Source organism: Pleurodeles waltl, chromosome 3_1 (genome assembly GCF_031143425.1).
Source record: "Pleurodeles waltl isolate 20211129_DDA chromosome 3_1, aPleWal1.hap1.20221129, whole genome shotgun sequence".
In the NCBI taxonomy this organism is placed as follows: Eukaryota; Metazoa; Chordata; class Amphibia; order Caudata; family Salamandridae; genus Pleurodeles; species Pleurodeles waltl.
This window is the reverse complement of record NC_090440.1, coordinates 761,058,891-761,080,456: the sequence shown is the minus strand read 5'-3', so window position 1 is coordinate 761,080,456 and position 21,566 is coordinate 761,058,891. Positions and strand designations below refer to the sequence as shown.

General features: G+C 43.6%; 1 protein-coding gene across 10 annotated transcripts in view; it reads right to left on the bottom strand.

Annotated features, from left to right (window-relative positions):
* Positions 1-21,566, bottom strand: part of PPFIBP2 (PPFIA binding protein 2) — a 1,142,047-nt gene that overhangs the window by 106,956 nt on the left and 1,013,525 nt on the right. For 6 of the 10 annotated variants that reach the window (XM_069223543.1, XM_069223546.1, XM_069223544.1 and 3 more), the window contains 2 exons: positions 6,138-6,198; positions 2,754-2,795 (listed from right to left, as the gene is read on the bottom strand). In XM_069223543.1, the coding sequence (XP_069079644.1) occupies positions 2,754-2,795; positions 6,138-6,198 (103 nt within the window). The remainder of the gene's footprint in view (positions 1-2,753; positions 2,796-6,137; positions 6,199-21,566) is intronic. The other 4 variants (XM_069223551.1, XM_069223548.1, XM_069223550.1 and 1 more) reach the window with 1 other exon arrangement.

Sequence of the window (21,566 nt, the reverse complement as noted above, 5' to 3'; positions counted from 1 at the left end):
CAGCCTACATATCCATGTGAAAATCGAAGGGAGAATGACAAACTATTGGGATATCCTATATGTAAATACATGTTTCCCAGGCAATGCCTCGCTTCTCAGGGGCGTCTGAAAACATTTTGCAAGCCCCAATAACTATGCCTCTTACAGCTACCAGAATCACCGGTATCAGCAATACTGGCAGTGCAGAATGAACAGGCTCAAATCTGGGGCACTTGTAATGATGCTCTAAGTAGTGTGTGTGGCTCATTAGGCGCCCGCCACCATCAGTAGTCACCACCCATTTCACTGTAAAAAATGTTGAAACATTAACCTACTGTAGAACTGTTGCAGTCACCACAAAAGTTATGCTTTCATCAGTCCTGTTTCTGAACCACTTGTTTTGGCTTTTAGGACTGCAAACTTCACCACTGCTAACCAGTACTTAAAATGCCTCTATTCACTCCTTTAAACATGGAGAAATTGGCTTACACCTATTTGGCACATTTAATTTACATGCAAGTCCCTAGTGAAGTGGTAATATTTGTACCTAGGGCCTGAAAATGAAATACTATTAGTGGACCTGAAGCCCTCATTGTGCCACCCACTTAAGTAGCCCTTTAAACATGCGTAAACATGTTTCAGGCCTGCAATTGCAGCCTATCTGTAATGTATGTGTGGGTGTGTGTAAGGCAATGTATTTAAAAAGTCGGACATGTACTTTTTTTCCCCATGTTTTGGCAGTGACAATTTGTTTTTCAATACTGCAATGCCTACCTCCCTATATAGAATAACATTGGGCTACCCTATTACATTTAATAAATTATAACTTTGCATTGGGAGTAGGTAAAGAATTGTAACATAAAACCATCTTATTTAATGGTAAAGTTGGATTTTAAGTCCCAATTCTGAAAATGCCACTTTTAGTAAGTGGGCATTCTACTGTCCTAATTTTCTGGTGCCTCCAGCCTGTATCAAGGGGCACATGATCAGGTGCAGGTGGCCTTTGTGTATTCCTTCTCGACAGTATCACAAAGGGGGGGGGGGGGGGGACTGGATATTGGCAGAATGGGCTGTCCTTTGTAGATGGGAACAGCAGAGCTATCACCTACCACACTTGCACTTCAAAGTCACTGACCAAGCACACTTACAAAGAACTTCACACTAATTTATTGCCAACCCAGACACTTTGCAGACAGGGAGGGGAAGAAAGGAAATTCCAGACATGTTTGTATAGGGAAAACTGACAGCTTCTCCCACTTCAAAGGGGGCATAATTTTTAACAATAGGACCATCATACCTACTCTTCAGATAGTCCTGGACCTGCGCAGAAGACCTGCCCTGCAGCCAGAGGACTACACTGCTGTATGAGACCTGCCCTGCTGTCTGGAATAGAAGACTGGACCTGCTCCTTTTTATCCCAGGCTACTTGAGTCACTCCAAGGGTCAGCTGCCTGACCTCCAATTCTGAGGTACAGAGACACATGTACCTCTTCTCCAGAGACTTCCCAGCAACTGCCCAGCTGACCTATTGCACTGGACCAGCTTCAGCCCTGCTGGCCTCTGCTATAGTGAGTAATTAATCCCCAAGTGGTGGCTCCAGAGCTCTTGGGCCCTTGGCTGGCATCAGAGTGCTCTTCCAGGCCTAACACAAGGTACCACCAAATCTAGAGGAAAGCAACATGAAGCCCCGGAAAGCCTTGCGGCACAGCTGCCAGCCTCATCAGATTCGATGTCGAGCAACAAAAAGCCCCACAATGTGTAGCCGCATAGCTGCCAGGGTCATCGGAACCAACACTGAGTGACGTAAAGACCCACACGGCCTTGTCCCATAGCTCATGGAGACAAACACAGAGTGATGCAAAGCACCACAAAGCCTCACAGCATATCGTCATCAGAACAGACGCCGGATCACACAAAGTCTCGCAAAGCAATGCCATGCAGACCGCACACCAAGGACAAAAGGAACAATCCTCAGCAGGCCAAGTTTGGCACTCGATAGCAGTTGGTAAGAACTTGTGACTTTGCCCCAGCCCAGGTTGACCAGATACCCTAAGTTGGCGCCTTTTGGTGATACTTTTATCAAAATCTTTACAATTGCATATCTCCAGTTCTAATGATTGGATTTTGGTCATTTTGTTCTCAAAAAAATTGATGTGGGATTTTTCATGTGTTGGCACTTTAGCAATATTTAAGTCCTGCATATATACTTTACCCATTGCCTCTAAGTTAAGCCCGACTGTTAATTTAGTGACTGTTCATGGTTCACCCAGATATGGACTGAGGATGTTGCTTGAGATGGACTTACATTCTCCCCAAACAACAAGCCAGTTACTCACAAGGGCTAATGACCATCTCCATCACAATTTGCTGTGCCTTTTCCTTATAAAGCATGGAGCAGTAAACAGAACAAAAAAAAGAAAAGTGAGAGAGGGAGCCGTTTTTATGTCTTTTCATGTACCACATGCGAAACTGTGAAATGGAACTACACTGAAATAGGTTACATCATTAAATCTCTGCATTCTGTTATCTTCCTGATCAGTTTTAATTATAGGTAGGTGGCCCAAAATGGACAAAGGGAGCTAACAAACGTGCATGAGACAAAAACACAAGTGTCAGTGTTTTCTCCAAAACAAATATATTGAAACATTAGTAATTTCACGGTCATACAGTCAAAGACACAGCATGCACCAACAAATACAAAGTCAACATGTAGAAGAAACAAAAAGCAAAGTCCGTGAAGACAAATGTTAATATTAGTTAAAGTGTTAATATACCTCAGCTTCAACCACAGGGTCTACTGGTATCTCATCTACATGCTATGTAGTTGCAGTGCGGGTAATTTCAAAACACGATGGAGAAAAAGTAACAAACAAAAATATTAGTAAAAAGCACATACACAGTACAGTAACCTGTTTTAGTGCAACCATTAAAAGCTGCCAGGAGCTTTTAATTAGCCGGATAAGGGCACCATTCAAGAGATAAAATAATAATCTAGAGATGTTAAATCGACATGGTTTACATTTTCAGTGTCGTATTTCCCTTTGCTTTAGGTAATCATATGTTGAGCACACATGATCTGCAAAAAAGTTATCAGCCCTTTTTTCTTCCCTTAGAAAGGCCTTTCCTAAGCAAGTTCAATTACGGCTATTTTTAGAGGCGGGCTACACTTCACTGAAAAAAATGCAACTTATTCCCAGGCACAAACCACACTCATATGTTCTTAACATTTTCCTACTCAAAGAAGTGTAATTTGTGCCATTTAGAAATCATGGGTGTAATTGCACTGTATTGCATTGTACTTGCATTTATATATACAGGGAGTGCAGAATTATTAGGCAAGTTGTATTTTTGAGGATTAATTTTATTATTGAACAACAACCATGTTCTCAATGAACCCAAAAAACTCATTAATATCAAAGCTGAATATTTTTGGAAGTAGTTTTTAGTTTGTTTTTAGTTTTAGCTATGTTAGGGGGATATCTGTGTGTGCAGGTGACTATTACTGTGCATAATTATTAGGCAACTTAACAAAAAAAAATATATACCCATATCAATTATTTATTATTACCAGTGAAACCAATATAACATCTCAACATTCACAAATATACATTTCTGACATTCAAAAACAAAACAAAAACAAATCAGTGACCAATATAGCCACCTTTCTTTGCAAGGACACTCAAAAGCCTGCCATCCATGGATTCTGTCAGTGTTTTGATCTGTTCACCATCAACATTGCGTGCAGCAGCAACCACAGCCTCCCAGACACTGTTCAGAGAGGTGTACTGTTTTCCCTCCTTGTAAATCTCACATTTGATGATGGACCACAGGTTCTCAATGGGGTTCAGATCAGGTGAACAAGGAGGCCATGTCATTAGATTTCCTTCTTTTATACCCTTTCTTGCCAGCCACGCTGTGGAGTACTTGGACGCGTGTGATGGAGCATTGTCCTGCATGAAAATCATGTTTTTCTTGAAGGATGCAGACTTCTTCCTGTACCACTGCTTGAAGAAGGTGTCTTCCAGGAACTGGCAGTAGGACTGGGAGTTGAGCTTGACTCCATCCTCAACCCGAAAAGGCCCCACAAGCTCATCTTTGATGATACCAGCCCAAACCAGTACTCCACCTCCACCTTGCTGGCGTCTGAGTCGGACTGGAGCTCTCTGCCCTTTACCAATCCAGCCACGGGCCCATCCATCTGGCCCATCAAGACTCACTCTCATTTCATCAGTCCATAAAACCTTAGAAAAATCAGTCTTGAGATATTTCTTGGCCCAGTCTTGACGTTTCAGCTTGTGTGTCTTGTTCAGTGGTGGTCGTCTTTCAGCCTTTCTTACCTTGGCCATGTCTCTGAGTATTGCACACCTTGTGCTTTTGGGCACTCCAGTGATGTTGCAGCTCTGAAATATGGCCAAACTGGTGGCAAGTGGCATCGTGGCAGCTGCACGCTTGACTTTTCTCAGTTCATGGGCAGTTATTTTGCGCCTTGGTTTTTCCACACGCTTCTTGCGACCCTGTTGACTATTTTGAATGAAACGCTTGATTGTTCGATGCTCACGCTTCAGAAGCTTTGCAATTTTAAGAGTGCTGCATCCCTCTTCAAGATCTCTCACTATTTTTGACTTTTCTGAGCCTGTCAAGTCCTTCTTTTGACCCATTTTGCCAAAGGAAAGGAAGTTGCCTAATAATTATGCACACCTGATATAGGGTGTTGATGTCATTAGACCACACCCCTTCTCATTACAGAGATGCACATCACCTAATATGCTTAATTGGTAGTAGGCTTTCAAGCCTATACAGCTTGGAGTAAGACAACATGCATAAAGAGGATGATGTGGTCAAAATACTCATTTGCCTAATAATTCTGCACTCCCTGTATATATATATATATATATATATATATATATATATATACACATATATATGATATATAATTATAATAATATTAATAATAATATAATTGCATATATACACTTGCTATCCCCTTGACGAGGCGTTGAATTCTTTAGGTTGACTGGTACTTACATACAGGAAACCTAACGTCTGTTTTTCTTACTCTAAATTGGCATATTTCAATTAAATATATTTACCTCACATACCTTTTCTTACTACAGACCACCTCCTGTGAAAAGTTTGTAACACTTCCACACTCTCAGCTGCAAAGTAACCCTCGGTACTTTGCAATATGGGGAGTGCATATCCAGAAGGATGTCTCAGATCAGTCATCTTGGTTTCCCTATCCAATATGTTGACACTCCTCTCCTGCCACCACTGGGGCATACCCACCAGTGTAGCCTACGGTAAAGATTATTCATGTTTATGCTATGCAAAAAAGAGTAAACTATTCACCTATCTACATGCTGGTATACGTTACAATTATTACCTCTTGTAAATCAGATGTGTGCCAAGAAAAGTCAGTTTTCAAATTAGGCTCTAGTATGAACACAACATTTTAATTGCTAGCCAAGACTTCCTCAATGTGATTTGGATTTCAAGGACCTCGATGCACTAAATCCATTTACATAAACATTCTGGTGTCACGTAAACAGGTTAATCACAGACTGCTGGAAGGGGCTTCAATTGATGCTTAGATGCTGCAGGCATGCATGGAAAGTCACCAGCATATGCACCTCAGGCACCATTATCCTGATTTTGTCACTAGCATCAGCAGCCTGTCTGATTTAAATGTTGCAGTGCTACACTGCTATACTCTCCTTTCTCTGTACATTAATCTTCAAATGTCTAATTCGGACCAATATTACGAACTAATCATGAATTTAAAAAACATATGGGGAACTACTAAATACCTGGTGACTGACCAGTTTTCTTAAATCAACAATTTTTCACAGTCCATTTCTTATAGACAAGCTGCCACCTTTTGCCAGGATTAAACAAAGAAGCAGTGTGGTGTTCCTGAAATTTGAGAAAGTGAATGGGCTAGGCACTGAGAACTTCATGCTTATGCCAGAACATCTAATAAACATCTAATGAGCATTAACACAGAATAGTTCAATTACATTAATTTCAATTTGTGGAAACATTGTCCATGTCAACAATAAAAATAGCAATTAGGAGTTTACTACTAACAACATCGAAAAATGCAATACATCATTAATGCATTTTACCAAAACACTGAAAGAAACGTGTCAAAACCAAACCTTTTCTAAAGATTCACTGTGGAGGTCTTCAAGACTACTCGACAGGTTTCTCTGAAGAGTTCTGGAAAGGAAAAGTCAAAGGTAAAAATTATCATTAAACATCACTATCAAATTTCCAATCTCACGGCACTGTTCTAATCCCACATTTGTAAATATAAAGAAAACAGTCTTACCAACGGCATTGCCCATAAAACGGACTAGACCTCATGAGCAGACGTAAAAGCAAAAATTGTGTAGGGCTGTCACTGGAAGAGGAGTTTGTACTTGGCACACAGATGTTTTTCACAGGATTCCTGCTTTGCACAATAGCAATGAGGATGGAATGTCCTTTTCTGTAGTTGTCCCCACATTGTGGAACCCACTGATGGTAGGTTGCAAGGCATGTCAGTAGTGCAAGCCTATTTCCCTCCTACGATAACAGTGATCTGCTCCCTACAGTCGAGTCAGAAGTAGTTGATTCATTATCTGATGTCCCAACTGTACTTATATTACCTGCATTTAGATTCCTCAAAGATTTATGAATCAGCGTCTTACTGTAAAGGTCTCACTTTCAATACAATTCTGCTTATGCAAAGCTTTACTACAAGCCAATAGAGATCTAAAATTTATCTTGAATGTTCTGTGCCATTTAACAAACACACGCATGAACGCAGGGTTTTACAAATAATGCCCTTGTTCTTTCAGTTGCCACTGTTAACTCAACCGTCACCTCCAATGGTACAAGAAGAAAAAGATTATAAATATTATTAATACTTTACAATACATCCGTGGGGATAAATAAGGAAGAGTGTTTTCTTTTTGCCACCACAATTTAAAAAAACACAGGACAACGGCATCCAATAGCATAAAAAGGTAAATGGAGGAAAAATAATGGTGTTTGACCTGACGGCCTCAGGGTGGTCTTCCCCCAAAATTTTTGGCTCACATTTTTTGTTGATTTCTCTTTGTTGGCTTTAGGACTCTGAGCACTCTACCACTGCTCACCAGTGCTAAACTACATGTGCTCTCTCCCTAGACATGGTTACATCCATAAATGGAACATCTAATCTACTTACTAGCCTCAGTAAAGTGCACTACATGTGCACAGGGCTTGTATATTAAATGTTACTTGTGGGACTGCAGCACTGCTTGTGCACCCACTCAAGTAGCCCTTAAACATGCCTCAGGCCTGCCACTGCAGAGCATGTATGTGCATTTACACTGTCATGTCGGCTTCATATTTGAAGCCTCTTGCCAAACCTTAGACTCCCATTTTATTTTAATACATATGTTACTCCTAAGATAGGCTCTGGATAACCCAAAGGGGACATGTACTTAAGTTGTTCCTGTCCTGGTAGTGAAAAACTTTCAAATTAATTTTTCACAACTGTAAGGCCTACCACTCTCGTAGGTTAACATTGGCGATTTCTTATTACATTTAACCAGCTATAATTCTTAACTGAGAAGGAGTAAAGACCCTCTTTACTGGTAGAGTCTAATTTATTATACATTTTTTAAAATGCAACTTTTTAGAAAGTTGGCATTTTCCTGCTTTTAGCCCTGTGTGCCATCAGCCTGTCTTCAATACACTTCTGGGGTGGGGTGACAGCTGGGATTTTGTGCATTCCCTCTAGACTGCCACACACGAAGGGAGCTTAGGCATGAGGCGTGCTGACACAAGGGCTGAGGCAAACTAAAAACACTGTGCGCACACAGGAACCTAAATTGAAAAAAAGAGTACGCCTACATGTAACCAAGGCAGTCCTGATGGGAGGTTACAAAACTACACAAGGAGGGAGTAGTACGCATTTGCACCAATTAAAAGCAAGCATTTACAAAAGACAATAAAACAACCCAATTACAAAGATAGGCAGAACTTAAAGCCCATATTCTAAATACAACCTAAAGAACGAAAATCCAATCAGTTAAACCAGAGTTATGAATTTTTGAAATTTAAAGTGAAAACTAGAGCTTAAAAGAGCTAAGCACCATCTGTGGAACTCTAGTCACACAAGGCCCTGGCAAAGTTGAATGTTATGGCTAACCACAATAGAGCATAGCTCGTATACACAAAGTGGATTGGGCCTGGTCTCGTCTTAACTTCAAACTTAAAAAAAATCTCAACACCAATTGTCTGAGAAGGTAAAGTTCAGTGGGGCAAGGCAGGTAGACGTGTTTGAGGAGGCTTTGTTGTCAGGGAGCCTTTGTATTAAATTGTGGTGAAGATTGCTTCATTTGGACTTAGTCTTTATTGGAAGTAGAACATTTCTAGCGGGACAAAGCTGCAGGCTGTAGCCAACGAGGGATCCACAAGGCCAGATACTCCTTCCGAGAGGTCCTGTTGAACAGGATTTGCTGCTGCAAAGAACTGGTGATGCACCCTGGGCAGATTGACAAGCAGGTCATTCCAGGTCCCCTCTCAGTTCTCCAAGCACTTTTTGGCCAAAAAGTCCCAAGTTCTGGATTTGGGACATTACCACATCTTCCCAGGGTTTAGACAGGAGTCACCACTTGGAGGGTTAGGACTTACTTAGTCCCTGTCTCACTCAGACAGGGTCCAGGTGTGGCTTCAAGATGGTTGGAGTCTTTCCTATCCCTGAGGCTTTCATCAGGAGGCCAGCCAACTAGACCTTGGAGTCACTCTATAACTAGTCACTCTAGAAGTCCTGGGCTCAAAATTAACTGCAGAGCTCAAGCAGCTGGGGAGACATCTAGGGTGCAAGGCAGGCTTCAGGCAGCAGAGAAGTCCTTTTTGGTGCAGCAAAGCACTCTTGAAGTGCATAGCAGGTCACAGCAGCAGGCAGTCCTCAGAGTCCTTAGCAGGCCCAGAAAGTGAACTGAAGAGTGGGTCTGAGGTTCCCCTTTTTATCCAGGGTGCATTCCTTGAAGTGGGAGAAGGCTCTGGAGGCTTCCGCACTCAGAAGTGGCTGGAATTTTCTGGCTCCAGGAACAATGGGCTACTTCTTTGTGTGAGAGCAGGACTCAACCTACTGATGTGTAGCTCTATGCCCCTCCCCCCTTTCCTGAGATGGCCCATTCAGGGCTTCCTATTCTCTCTATTGTCTGGGAGGAACATACAAAGGCTAACTGCCAATCACACCTTGTCATGTGACCCAGAAACAGGCTGTAGGCACCAAATGGTTAGGGCTATAAATGCAAACTTTCTAAAAGTGCAATTTTTAAAACTGTAAATTAAAATCCACCATTGCCATTGACGAGCATTAAATTACAATTTATCAGAAAACAAACATAACTTTCACACCTGCTCCCAATCATAGGTTAGCACTTATTAAATGCAATGAGGTAACCCAATTATATCTGCTGGGACTAGTAGGTCTCACCATAGTGAAAAATTAATTTAGGAGTTTTTCACCACTAAGACATGTAAAACTTAAAAGTACATGTCCCACTTTTTATCACAATGCACTTTGCTCTGTGGGCTTTTTAGAGCCTACCTTAGGGGTGACTCATATGGATTAAAAAGGGAGTTTTAGGCTTCACCAAGGGGTTATTTTGCCAAGTCAGACTGGTAGTTCAAAACTGTTAGTAGGCTGCAATGGTAGGCCTGAGATGTTTTAGAGAGCTACTTAGGTGAGTGGCAAAATAAGTGCTGCAGGCCAACTAGTATCCTTTAACCTACAGGCCCCGGGTTTACCACTCTACCAGGGACTTATAATTAAATTGAATATGCAAGTCAGGTGTAAGCCAATTTTACCATGTTTTCGAGGGGGGAGGGAGGGAGAGAACAAACACTTTAACACTTGTTAGCAGTGGTAAAGTGCACAGTCCTAAGGCCAAAAAACAAATTCAGCAAAACAGGAGTAGTAAGGGCAAAACATTTGGGGACGATTCTGCAGAGAGGATAACGTCCAACAACCAGTAATAAGATATACTCTTACATCTGTTTTTTTACTTGCAATATACATTTCACTTATGCCAAATAAGGTTCCAATTAATTTTAGCAGGTAATTTTCTTAGTAAACAGCAATTAACTTTAGAAACCCCTTTTTAAAATCACCTCTGTTTCTTGGTTTGTAAATTACAGGCCAGATGTATAAATCGATATTCTGATCCTTGCCCCCCAACCTAAATATTAGCTCTGGCTTAAGATCTCTTTGTTCCAAAACTCCTTGAAATTTTCATTAAGTCCCTTAGGGAGGCAGAGGTTCATGCCTGCTGGAAGTGCGCTTTTATAGTTCCCCTTACCAAGAAACTCTCAACAGATTTAAATATTCTTTCTAGTTTTTGGCCTGTGTCATTATTGCCATTTCAGCCATTGTTAATAGAAAAATAGTAAATTCTTAGTTGATATCATAACTAGAAATCTACAACCTTCTAGATGAGACTCAATCTAGTTTTTGTTCTTTTAGTGTTTAGGAGTGGGTGTAGGTAAAGGGAGGCCAGGGTGATTTTATGGTTAAGGGGCAGTAGAAGTAAAGGAGGAAAGGTTTTGTTAGGGTGCATGGGGCAATCTGGGGGTACAGGCATGCATTGCAAAGCACTGTGTGGTATTACAACACGTTATAAAGTTCAATGTGCTGTAATGCCTGCAGGGTAAATGCATGCAGGGTAAAGTCCTGCATTGTAACGTCTGATAGTAAGCTGCAGACCTCGTCATCATTCTGCACATTGGTGGGTCAGCTGCCCTTGTTCTCTTGACACCTCTGTGGCACTTGACATGGTCTCACACTCTGTACATATTGAGAAGCTTCTGAATATTGGGGTCCTTTGTCTCCCCTTGGGATTTAACTGTGTTTTTGTTCCCCTTTCAATAGGGTAATTTTAATTTCCCTTATTGTGATCCTTAAAGATCATCTCTCAGTTCCACTCTGTTTACCATAGATATAGCTCCCCTAGTGACCTTGATTAGGTTTTATGGGGTCTACAGTATGTCATATGCCATAAACTGAGATTATTGTCTCCAATTCTGATAACGTAGAGGAAATCTAGTGCCGTTTTGCCTCCTGTATGAGGTGGGTAGCTGAGTAGATGAACAACAGCTTTTTGAAATTGAACTCTGATAAGACTAAGAATTTCCTTTTTAGATTCAACTATCTTAACTGGTGCTGTAACTGGTCGCCATCAAAGCAGGGCACTTACCCACTACTACTACTTGCATTAGAAACTGACACTGAAAACTGGCCCTTTTTTGCAGTATGCCTAGTTGTGGATGTTAGGCCTTGAATCAACCAGCACCTCCAGCAAACCTGAACATTTCTGAAAACTAGACACCTAAGGGAACAAAGAGTGGAGTGAATAATGTGGCTCCTAATATGTTTTTTCTTACCTAGAAACATTTGCAAACGTCAAACTTTGACTAAAAAACACATTTTCCTCACATTTATGTAGTGGAAAACTTCTGAAATCTGTGAGGGGCCACATATTTCCTACCACGCAGTATTTCTCCATGTGTCCTGATGAAAATGGTATCTCACTTATGTGGGTAGGACTAGTATCTGCAGTAGGAAAGACCTCAAAACACAACATGGATACAACACATTTTTCCACTGAAAACTGACACTTTTTTTGCAGTTTGGCTAGCTGTGGATTTTGGGTCCTAGCTCAGCCCGCACCTAAAAAAACCTAGCAAACCTGTAAATTTAAAAAAAAATAGACACAGGGGAATCCAGCGTTGGGTGATTTGTGAGACTTCAACCAGGTTTTCTTCCCCAGAAACCTTTGCAAGCGTCAAACTTTGACTAAAAAACACACATTTTCATCACATTTCTTTGAGGAAAACATTTTCTACCACCCAGGATTCCACCAAGCATCCTGAAAAAAATGGTACCTCACTTATGTGGGAAGGGCTAGTGCCTGCAAAAAGAAAGGAATCAAAACACAACCTTGACACATGACGTATTTCAATTGAAAATGTTTGCAATGCGGCTAGCTGTGGATTTTGGACCCTAGCTCAGCCAGCACCTAAGGAAACCTAGCAAACCTGTACATTTTTGAAAACTAGACACTTGGGGAAATCCATGGCGGGGTGACATGCATGGCCCTTGTAAGGATTTCTTACACAGAAGCCCTTGCAATCCTCAAACTTTGACTAAAAGATATTTTCCTCACATTTCTATGATGGAAAGTTCTAGAATTTGCAGGAAGCTACAGGTTTGCATCCACCTATCATTCCCCCAAGTTCCTGATAAAAATGGCAACTCGCTTGTGTGGGTAGGTCTAGTGCCAACAACAGGAACTGCCCCAAAATACAATGTGGAAACATCAACAATTGCAGTCACAAAAATGATATTATTTGGCAATGGGGGTAGCAGCATCTTTTTGGCCGGGGGTCAAAGGCCACCCAAGGAAACCTACCAAACCCAGATATTTCTGAAAACAAGACACCCAGGAGAGTCCTGTGTGATGTGCATAGATGCCACAAAATCTTCTGACCCACAATGCTCTGCACACCCCAAACGTTGCTTAAAATTGCAAATTTTCCTTGGATTTCTGTTATGTACACCTACAGAATCAGCAGGAATCCACAAAATTCCTACTACCTAGTGTTCTCCCACTTATCCCAATAAAAATGCTACCTCACTTGTGTGGTTGGTCTTTAGGCCCTAAACTGCCTATCGGCCAGTGTGCAGTGTATTTAAAAATTTGGAAATATACATTTAAGTTTTCCATGCCCTAGCAGTGAGCAACCCTTAAGTACATTTTTCTCTACTGAAACGCCTACCTCTTTCATAGGATAACACTGGGTTACCTTCTTACATTTAATAAGTGCTACCTTTTAATTGGGAGCAGGTAGGAAATTCATGTTTGGTCTATAAAGAATTGTAATTCAAACCTCTCTTTAATGGTGAAGTTGGTTTTGATGTCACAATTCATAAAATTACAGTTCTAGAAAGTTGGCATTTGATCTCAGCAGCCTATATCCTGGGTCACATAACTAGGTATAGCTGGCAGTTGGTCTTTTTTTAAATGCTGCTCCCAAAAAGTTAGACAAAGAGGGGATAGGTGTTGGCAGGATGGGCTATTTCTGACTTAATTTGGGGGGTGGGGGGGTTTATGTGAACTGCCACACTTGCACATCACAAACACTCTGCCTCTGCATAATCACAAAGGGTTTCACATTAGTCTTTTTTGCTCCCAGACACTCTGGGGTGAGGCAGGGAGGAAGGACATTCCAAACACTCCTAGGGGTGGAACCCTCTAGAACTTTCTCCTACTTCAAAGCTGACACCAAGTATAAATAATGGACCCTAAGACCCAACTCTTCAGTACACCTCAGACCTGTGGAAGACTCTGAAGGACTGGTACTCTGCTAACCTGTCACTCTACTGCCTGAGTGAGAAGGACTGGACCTGCTCCTGAACCCAGAACCACCAGGGTGACTCTAATGGCTAGGTGGCTGGTTTCCTGATCAGAGCCTCTGGAACACAATAGGCTCCAACCACCTTCAAACCTGCACCTAGACTCTGCATGCTCCGAGTCCTACCCCCCCCCCCCCCCCACCTCTGAAGTTGTGCCACCCAGGCCTGAACCATTGGAATGGGATCTGATGGTTCTGTCATAGCCCAGCTGTGGTCCTTTGGGCAAATGTGAAGCAGCATGACATCTTACGGTTTCACAACAGAACTGCCAGTGCGCCACGCTTCCCTGACACGAGACCCCCACATCCCTTCAGAACTGCTGCTGAACGACACTCCTTGATGCAGGACCTCAATCTGCAGACCCGAAACTCATTGGTACAGACACTGTGCAATGCAAAACCTCACATGGCACTTTGCAACTCATTGGAACTGCCGCTGAGCGACAGCCTCAATGCCGACTCTTGCAACGCTTCACAACCCACATTTAAGGTACTTTGTTCAGCAGGCTTAAGTTGGTTTCTGTATCCGGTCCACACTCCATGTCAGTTGACCTGAACTTGTACGACCAGAAAACTACAGTTGGCGCTTTGTGCTTTTAAGCACTATTCTTACTCAAATCAGTAAAAATTGCATATCTCTAGTTCTACTAACTGGATGTTTGTAATTTATGAAACTGTGCTCTATTTTCTAAATTGGAGTGAGATTTTTCTTGTGTTCTGTTTTACACTTATGATTGTTTGTGTACTGCATAAATACTTTGCACATTGCCTCTAAGTTAAGCCTGACTGCTTTTGTGCCAAGCTACCAGCGGGTTAAACACAGAATAATTAAGGGTTGGCTTGTGTTTCAGCCTGCCAATAATTGTGGTTTCCGCTTAAGTAGGGTCCCACCCCCCTATCCAGTAACCCAATTTCCTACAATCACCATATAGTGAGTGACACGACCCTGTAACTGCTGCCCCATGCTCAGGTGGAGCTAAAAGTAAATGCCTTTAACTTAATGTCTCACTGGTGTTCTACTACTACCTTTGGTCTATTTGGGGTTCTGCAAGTTCAGCTATGACCTGTTTGATCCTCTCTAAGCTATATTTGATTTTGCATGTTAGTAAGCATTGCAAACTAGCCAATTTACATAATTCTTCTATTCATTGCATGTGTAGGAAGTGACAACCTTCTGTATGATTCCCTCCGGGATTGCTCCACTACCTGTTTTGCTGGCAGTAGAATTCTGTGCATTATACCCGTTATCCAAAAAGGAAAATGCTTGTGCACCCATTTAAACATGATTTAACTGGTATACTCCTATTTGGTATATTTAACTTGCTTATACGTTCCTAATATATGGTACAAAGAGTACCAGCAGCCAGTAAATTAAAAGCCTCTAGGGGAAAACAGAACCTATTTTGCTGTCCCTTTGAGCAGCAGTGCAAACATGACTTCAAGCCTGCCACTGTAGCCTGTGTGTGTAAAAAATGCAATTCGACATGTCAAAATAAACTCTTTTGACAGGTCAAAATCTTCCTTTTTAAATATGAATAAATCACACCTGTGTAGACCTTGTAGTCCATAAGAGCGGGTGGTAATTTTTTTAAGTAGGACATGAGGAACTGACTAGAACCCAAAAGCTATTTTGACTGTAGCTAGGCTGGCTGGCTCACAAAGAAATACTGAGAACCAACAATAAGTATAAATTCTGCTAAGGGAAGAGAACAGCTATAAAAATTAAATGATTCAGTAACTTTTTAATATTTATTAGAAGTCCAACTCAATGATAAAGTTGCAGTTTAATAAATACTAAGCAAAAGCATCTTTTAGAGAGTTACATTTCCCTGCCTGAATCTCCTATAGGCTAATTTACATCGACTTTCTAACTGTCAACCAGCTTCTGAATGGCCCTGAATGAGGTGTAAAAACAGAGCAGAGACAAACGCCTGGGTGTGGGAAGTTTTTTTCCCCTCTGGCAGGATGGCCATTTGGGCTTTGCCTAGGAACTTAATGCACTTCAATGGAGCCTCCCCTGTCCCACGCAGATATAAGGTGACACTTAGACAGGCCCCTTCCTTTCTTCACCAAGGTGGGCAGCAATCCCAGTGTGAGGGGAGTTGTCACCAGAGCTGACCATAGAGTGACCATAGATGAGGGGCTGGTCATTACCCTGGCCACATCTCTGGTTGAGCACACACGCTCAGCAACCTGAGAAGAAGGGTTTGTCATTTTGGATTTTAGGAATGAGGGGGAACTGTGAGATTGTTTGTATTAGGGGAGACGGCTGCACAAGTGGGTAGGGTTACTCCTGGAACTTTTACCCCACTGGTTAAGGAGATGCTAGGAGTCACCTCCACGCACAAGCTACGGTCAGGTATAAATAGGACATCCCCTGGCACCCTCCTCAGAACAGTACCAGACCAGAGGAAGAAGAGAAGAGGACTGGACCCTCAGTCTGTGATCTAAGAGGAGCCCTGAAGGACTGAACCTGCTCCATCTTGTACCCAGGATAAAGTAGTGGATTCCAAGGGTCATAATTCCGACATCCTATTCATCAAGCTACAAGAGGTCTTTTCAGGCAACTGCCAGCAAATCTGTTCCAACTGGACCTGCCCTGGAGCTGTAGGCTTCAGCCTGAGTGAGTCCTGACCCCCAAGTGCTGTTCCTGAGTTTCTGAAAACGCTGGCTGTTTTTTGCCAGACTTCCCCCTTTAAGTACTCTGGAGGACAAGGAAAAAACTGCCACACTGATCTGCCCAAGGGTTGTTGCCACTGGGCTGAAGATTCAGTTTTCTCCCACTCTGAGCTTCTCCTCAGCAGCTAATCTGGTTCAGAGGGACCTCAGTGAAAAGGTATCCAGCCTTGTTGAGCACTCATCAGCTTCAGAATTGTCCTACTGAAGATTTCTGAGTTCTGAAAAGGTGATTAAGTGCAACGTACAAATCTTGACCAGGTGAAGGCTCCAAAAGTATCCAGCTGGTGAGAGAACATCCCTGTGCATGAAATTAAAATTTCTCCAACTCTGATCTTTTCTGGCCAAAACACAAAAGCTTCATAGAGACCACATCAATCAGCTATCTGACCTTGTGGAGCCCTTTTCCAATACAGCCTGCTGCCTTGTCCTTCTTCCGACTTTCATTTTGGAGACTAAGGGCCAGATGTATCGTGCATTTTTGCAATCGGGCCGTTTGCGATCACAAAAACGCATTTCAGTATGTATGAATCCCAATTTGCGATTCTGTAAGTTGTTACCCAATTGCAAATTGGAATTGCAACTGCATACCGATTTGGTATTAGGAAGGGGCGTGTCAAGGGCGTCCCTTCCTAATACCGAATCGCAGAGGTATGTAGGAATGTTTTGTGACCGAAATTCGGTCGCAAAACATTCACATTTTACCATCTACTTCAAGCAGGTGGTAACCCATTCGCAAACGGGAAAGGGTCCCCAAGGGAACCCTTCCCCTTTGTGAATGCATGCAAAAAATGTTTATTTTCTTTTTTTATAAACGTATTTAAAAAAAAATGTCTTTATTTAAAAGCAATTACAGGCATGGTGGTCTGCAGAGCCCAGCAGGCCACCATTCCTGTGATGGTAGAAATTCACAATGGGTCACCTATTGTGACCTACCTCATGAATATTAATGGGGTAGGTCGATTTGCGAGCCGTTAAGAATTGCTAAATAAATCTCCTGGAGTTTCATACATTCAAAAAGTGATTACCTGATTGCGATTCGTAAAACATCGCAATTGGGTAATCACTTTTAGGAAAATTGATACTTCTGGCCCTAAATCCCAAGGAAAAACATTCAACCCAGTTAACCCTGGTTTGTATATCCGACCCATGCTCCACAACCGTCGACTCAAATTGCACCTAGGTCTTGGTCTACTGTTATCAGTTGACCGCAGTTTGTGCTTTACGCATTTTGGTACCATCATTAAAATGTTAAAATTTCAGATCTCCAGTTTCTCTTTTGATTTTGGTCTCATGTTGGCTTTATTTAATAAATTAAAATGTACTCTATTTTAATAAATTGAATGGGATTTTTATTTTGCTTTAGTTTTACTAAACTACTGCTTTGGCACTGCATAAATACTGTATACATTGTCTAAAGTTAAACCTGCCTGCTCTGTGCTACGACTGCCAGGGGGTTGAGCTTAGGGTACCCCCCCTTGACTAACAGCCCAATATATTACACTGGTGTTCAGCTGCGGAATCCAGTACTTAACCACAGTGATTAAATTCAAAAGAAGAAGTTACTTACCTTCGGTAATAAATTATATTGTGGAGACATATTCTAGTTGCAGATTCCTTACCTTAGAATTTCCCACAGGCATCAGGCTGGATCTGAAGATTTTTCTTCAAGCAGTACCCTTGTCAGGTGGCGTTGGTTGGCTCCGCGTCTGTCGGTGGCCTTGTGGTCATCGTGATGATGTTGCAATCGTATATAGGCGCTACCACGGCGCACTGACGTCAGTTTCTTTTCATGACTTTCCACGCTAAAAGCGCAGAGCATGAAGAATACTGATACTGGTGCGCCAGACCTAGGACCCTAAAAAGGGAAAGCCTTTGTTCCTAGAAAGCAGTTTGCAGAGTGGGGAGGATGTACGGGTCAGTAAGTAATCTAAAGTAGAATATGTTTCTACCAGATCATTTGTTACTGGAGGTAAGTAACATGTTCATCTCATAGAGACTTCTACTAGTCGCAGATTCCTTACCTTAGAACAGATACGCAAGCAATACCATCCCCGGAGGCGTGTCTGCAAACTAAGATCATACTAAGAAGTCCTGCAGGACCAAACGGCCAAAGTAGCCATTCCTGCAGAACTGAATGTCCAGGCAGTAGTGTTTAGTGAATGTGTGCAGGGACGCCAACATTGCTGTCTGGCAGATGTCCAGGACTGGAACTCCATGTGCTAATGCAGTGGTTGAAGTAGTTGCTCTGGCAGAGTGCGCATGGAAACCCTCAGGGGTTTGCTTCTTAGCCAAGGCTTACCGCACTGTGATGCAGAGAACAACCCATCTTGAGATGGTCCTTTTCTGCACCACCCGTCCTTTCTTCGCACCCACATAACCAACAAAGAGTTGATTGTCCACCCAGAAGTTCTTGGTACGATTAAGGTGGAACACCAATGCTCTTTTTGAATCCAGATGGCGGAGTCTCTCCTCTTCAAGAGAAGGATATGGAGGTGCATAAAAAGTAGGCAAGGTGATTGACTCATCAACATGAAAAGGACGTGACCACTTTAGGTAGGAAAGAGGTCCTGGTAAGAAGCACCACTTTGTCAGGATGGACAGAGATGATGGGTGGCTTTGAAGAAAGAGCTTGCAGCTCACTCATTCTACGGGCAGAGGTGATGGCTACAAGGAAGGCTGTTTTTTTTTAAAAAAAGCTGAAGAGGACAACTATGAAGGAGCTCAAAAGGAGTACACATGGGGAAAGTGAGTACCAGGTTCAGGGTAGGCAGAAACATGTGAGTGAGACCTTTGAAGAATCTCTCAACAATGGGAGATTTCAACAAGGAGGGTTGATCAGGTAGTCTGAGGAAAGCAGAGATGGCAGACAGATAAGCTTTGAGGGTGCCCGAAGCAGAACCCTGCTGGGCAAGAGAGAGTATAAACAAAAGAACCTCAGACAGAAGTGCAGAAAGGGGATCAACAGACTTGCAGGCACACCATGCAACAAATGTATTCCGACAGGCGTATGCCGTTTTGGTGGAGGGACGTCTGGCTGCCAAGATAACATTACAGACTTCGGGCAGAAGGTCGAAAGCTGTCAAATGCTTCCATTCAATCTCCACGCAAGAAGGCGGAAACTGGACAGGTTTGGGTGAAGAACCATCCCCTGCTGCTGCGACAGAAGATCCTCCCAAAGAGGCAGTCTGAGTGGAGGATCGATGGCCATGCTCAGAAGCTTGGGATACCATACTCTTCGTGCCCAGTCCGGAGTCACAAGAATTACTTGGCCCCAGTCGTTCTTGGTCTTCTTGAGAACTGTGGGAAGAAATGGTATTGTCGGAAAGGCGTATAGGAGGCCTGAACTCCTGTGGAGACAAAAAGCATGGCAGAACGAGTGCTGCCTTGGAAATTCCAATGTGCGAAACAGATGACATTGCACATTCTTTGCGGAGGCAAACAGATCTACCCAAGGCTCTCCTCACTGCTGAAAGAGACCTTGTGCCACCTCCGGATGGAGACGCCATTCGTGATCGACCAAGCACGACTGAGTTTGTCTGTTCTAACGTTCAGAGAGCCCGCCACACATTGAATCCCCAGGGATATGCCCTGATGTTCAGGCCATGTCCAGAGAGGCAGGGCCTCTTGACAAGGGTCCAGGACCCCACCCCGTCCTGCTTGTTGCAGTACCACATGGCAGTGGTGTTGTCTGTGAACACTTGCACCACTTACCATTTGAGAGAGGGAAGGGATGCTTTCAATGCAAGCCTTATTGCCCCGAGCTCGAGAAGGTTTATGTGGAACCCAGACTCTGCCGAAGACCAGATGCCTCTGATCTCCACCTCCCCCATGTGACCACCCCATCCCAGGAGTGACGCATCTGTCACTAATGTTAGATCTGATTGGGGAAGGGAGAGGGATCTGCCTTTGACCCAATCGTGATTCGAAAGCCACCACTGCATATCTTGCGCAGTTCCCTCTGAGATCTGGACCATGTCAGAGAGATTGCCCTGATGCTGCGCCCACTGAAACTTCAGGTCCCACTGCAGAGCCCGCATATGCAATCTGGCATGGGTAACCAGGAGGATGCAGGAGGTCATGAGGTCCAGAAGCCTCAGAGTCTCTCACTGAAAACCATGACAAAGGCTGAAACATCGGTATCACAGCCTGAATATCCTGGACTCACCGCTCAGGAAGATAGGCCCAAAACTGCACTGTATCCAGACCAGCTCCTATGAAAGGGAGCGTCTGAGAGGGAGTCAGGTGTGACTTTGGCATTTTTATATTGAACCCCAGTGAATGCAAGTGGTCCGCTGTAGTCTGGAGGTGGGAGAAAACAGCATGGGGCGAGTCCGCCTTCAACAGCCAGTCGTCAAGGTAGGGGAAGACTTAAAAACTCCTAGCCAGCGCAGATGAGCTTCGACCACCGGCATCACTTTCATGAACATCGAGGGGCGCTGGTGAGGTCAAAGGGAAGCACGGGCCTGAAAGTGCTTGTGATCTACCACGAACCGCAAGTAACGTCTGTGGGCAGGCAGGACAGGAATGTGAAAGTAGCCGTCCTGAAAGTCAAATGCTACCATCCAGTCTCCAGGGCATATAGGACCTGAGCCAGAGTAAGCATTTTGAACTTCTACTTTCTAAGGAAGAGATTTAGGGACCAAAGGTCTAGGATAGGGCGGAGCCCCTTGTCCTTTTTGGGCACCAGGAAGTTGCGTGAACAACCACAACCTCCTTCTGAAACAAGGACCCTCTCTATGGCTGCCTTGGCCAAGAGTGCTGTAACTTCATCGCAGAAAAGTGGCAAAGTGAGCCTCCATCATCCAATTGTAGGATGGTGGCATGGCCGGAGGGGTATTCTCGAAGGGGATGGAGTAGCCCCTTTGGACGATTTGCAGGACCCACCTGTCCGTCGTGATGGATTTCCAGTGAGGCAGGTGATGGTGAATCCTACCTCCAACTGGCCCGTGATGGAGCGACAAACTAGAAATGTTTGGAGGCTGCAGCGGAGGGGGGAGAGATGAGGGGGCGAAGGGTGGACAGGGCTGGCCGCTGGCTCCCTGATCCACAGGGACGTTGGGTCCCATGTCCACGCAGAGACTGGCCAGCATGTGTCTCACTGTGGCTGGAAGAAAATTGACGCGGTTGGGCGCCCCTCTCCGTAGTCATGAAAGGGGCGAAAAGTGGACTGAGAGGAGCAAGGAGCAGCTGTGAGGCCAGGGAGCTGAGCTGTAGCCCCGGACTCCTGAAAGCGCTTGAGCGCTGAGTCCGCTTTGTCTCCAAAAGGAAGGGTGCCATTGAAGGGCATGTCCATAAGCAATTACTGGAGATCCCCCGAAAAGCCAGATGTCCTCAACTACGTGTGGCGCCCCAAGGCTACCATCGACACAACCGATCTGCCTATAGAGTCAGTTGTGTCCAACCCACAACATAGTATCTCTCCCGTCAGCCACAGCTTGGGAGAATGGCCTGAC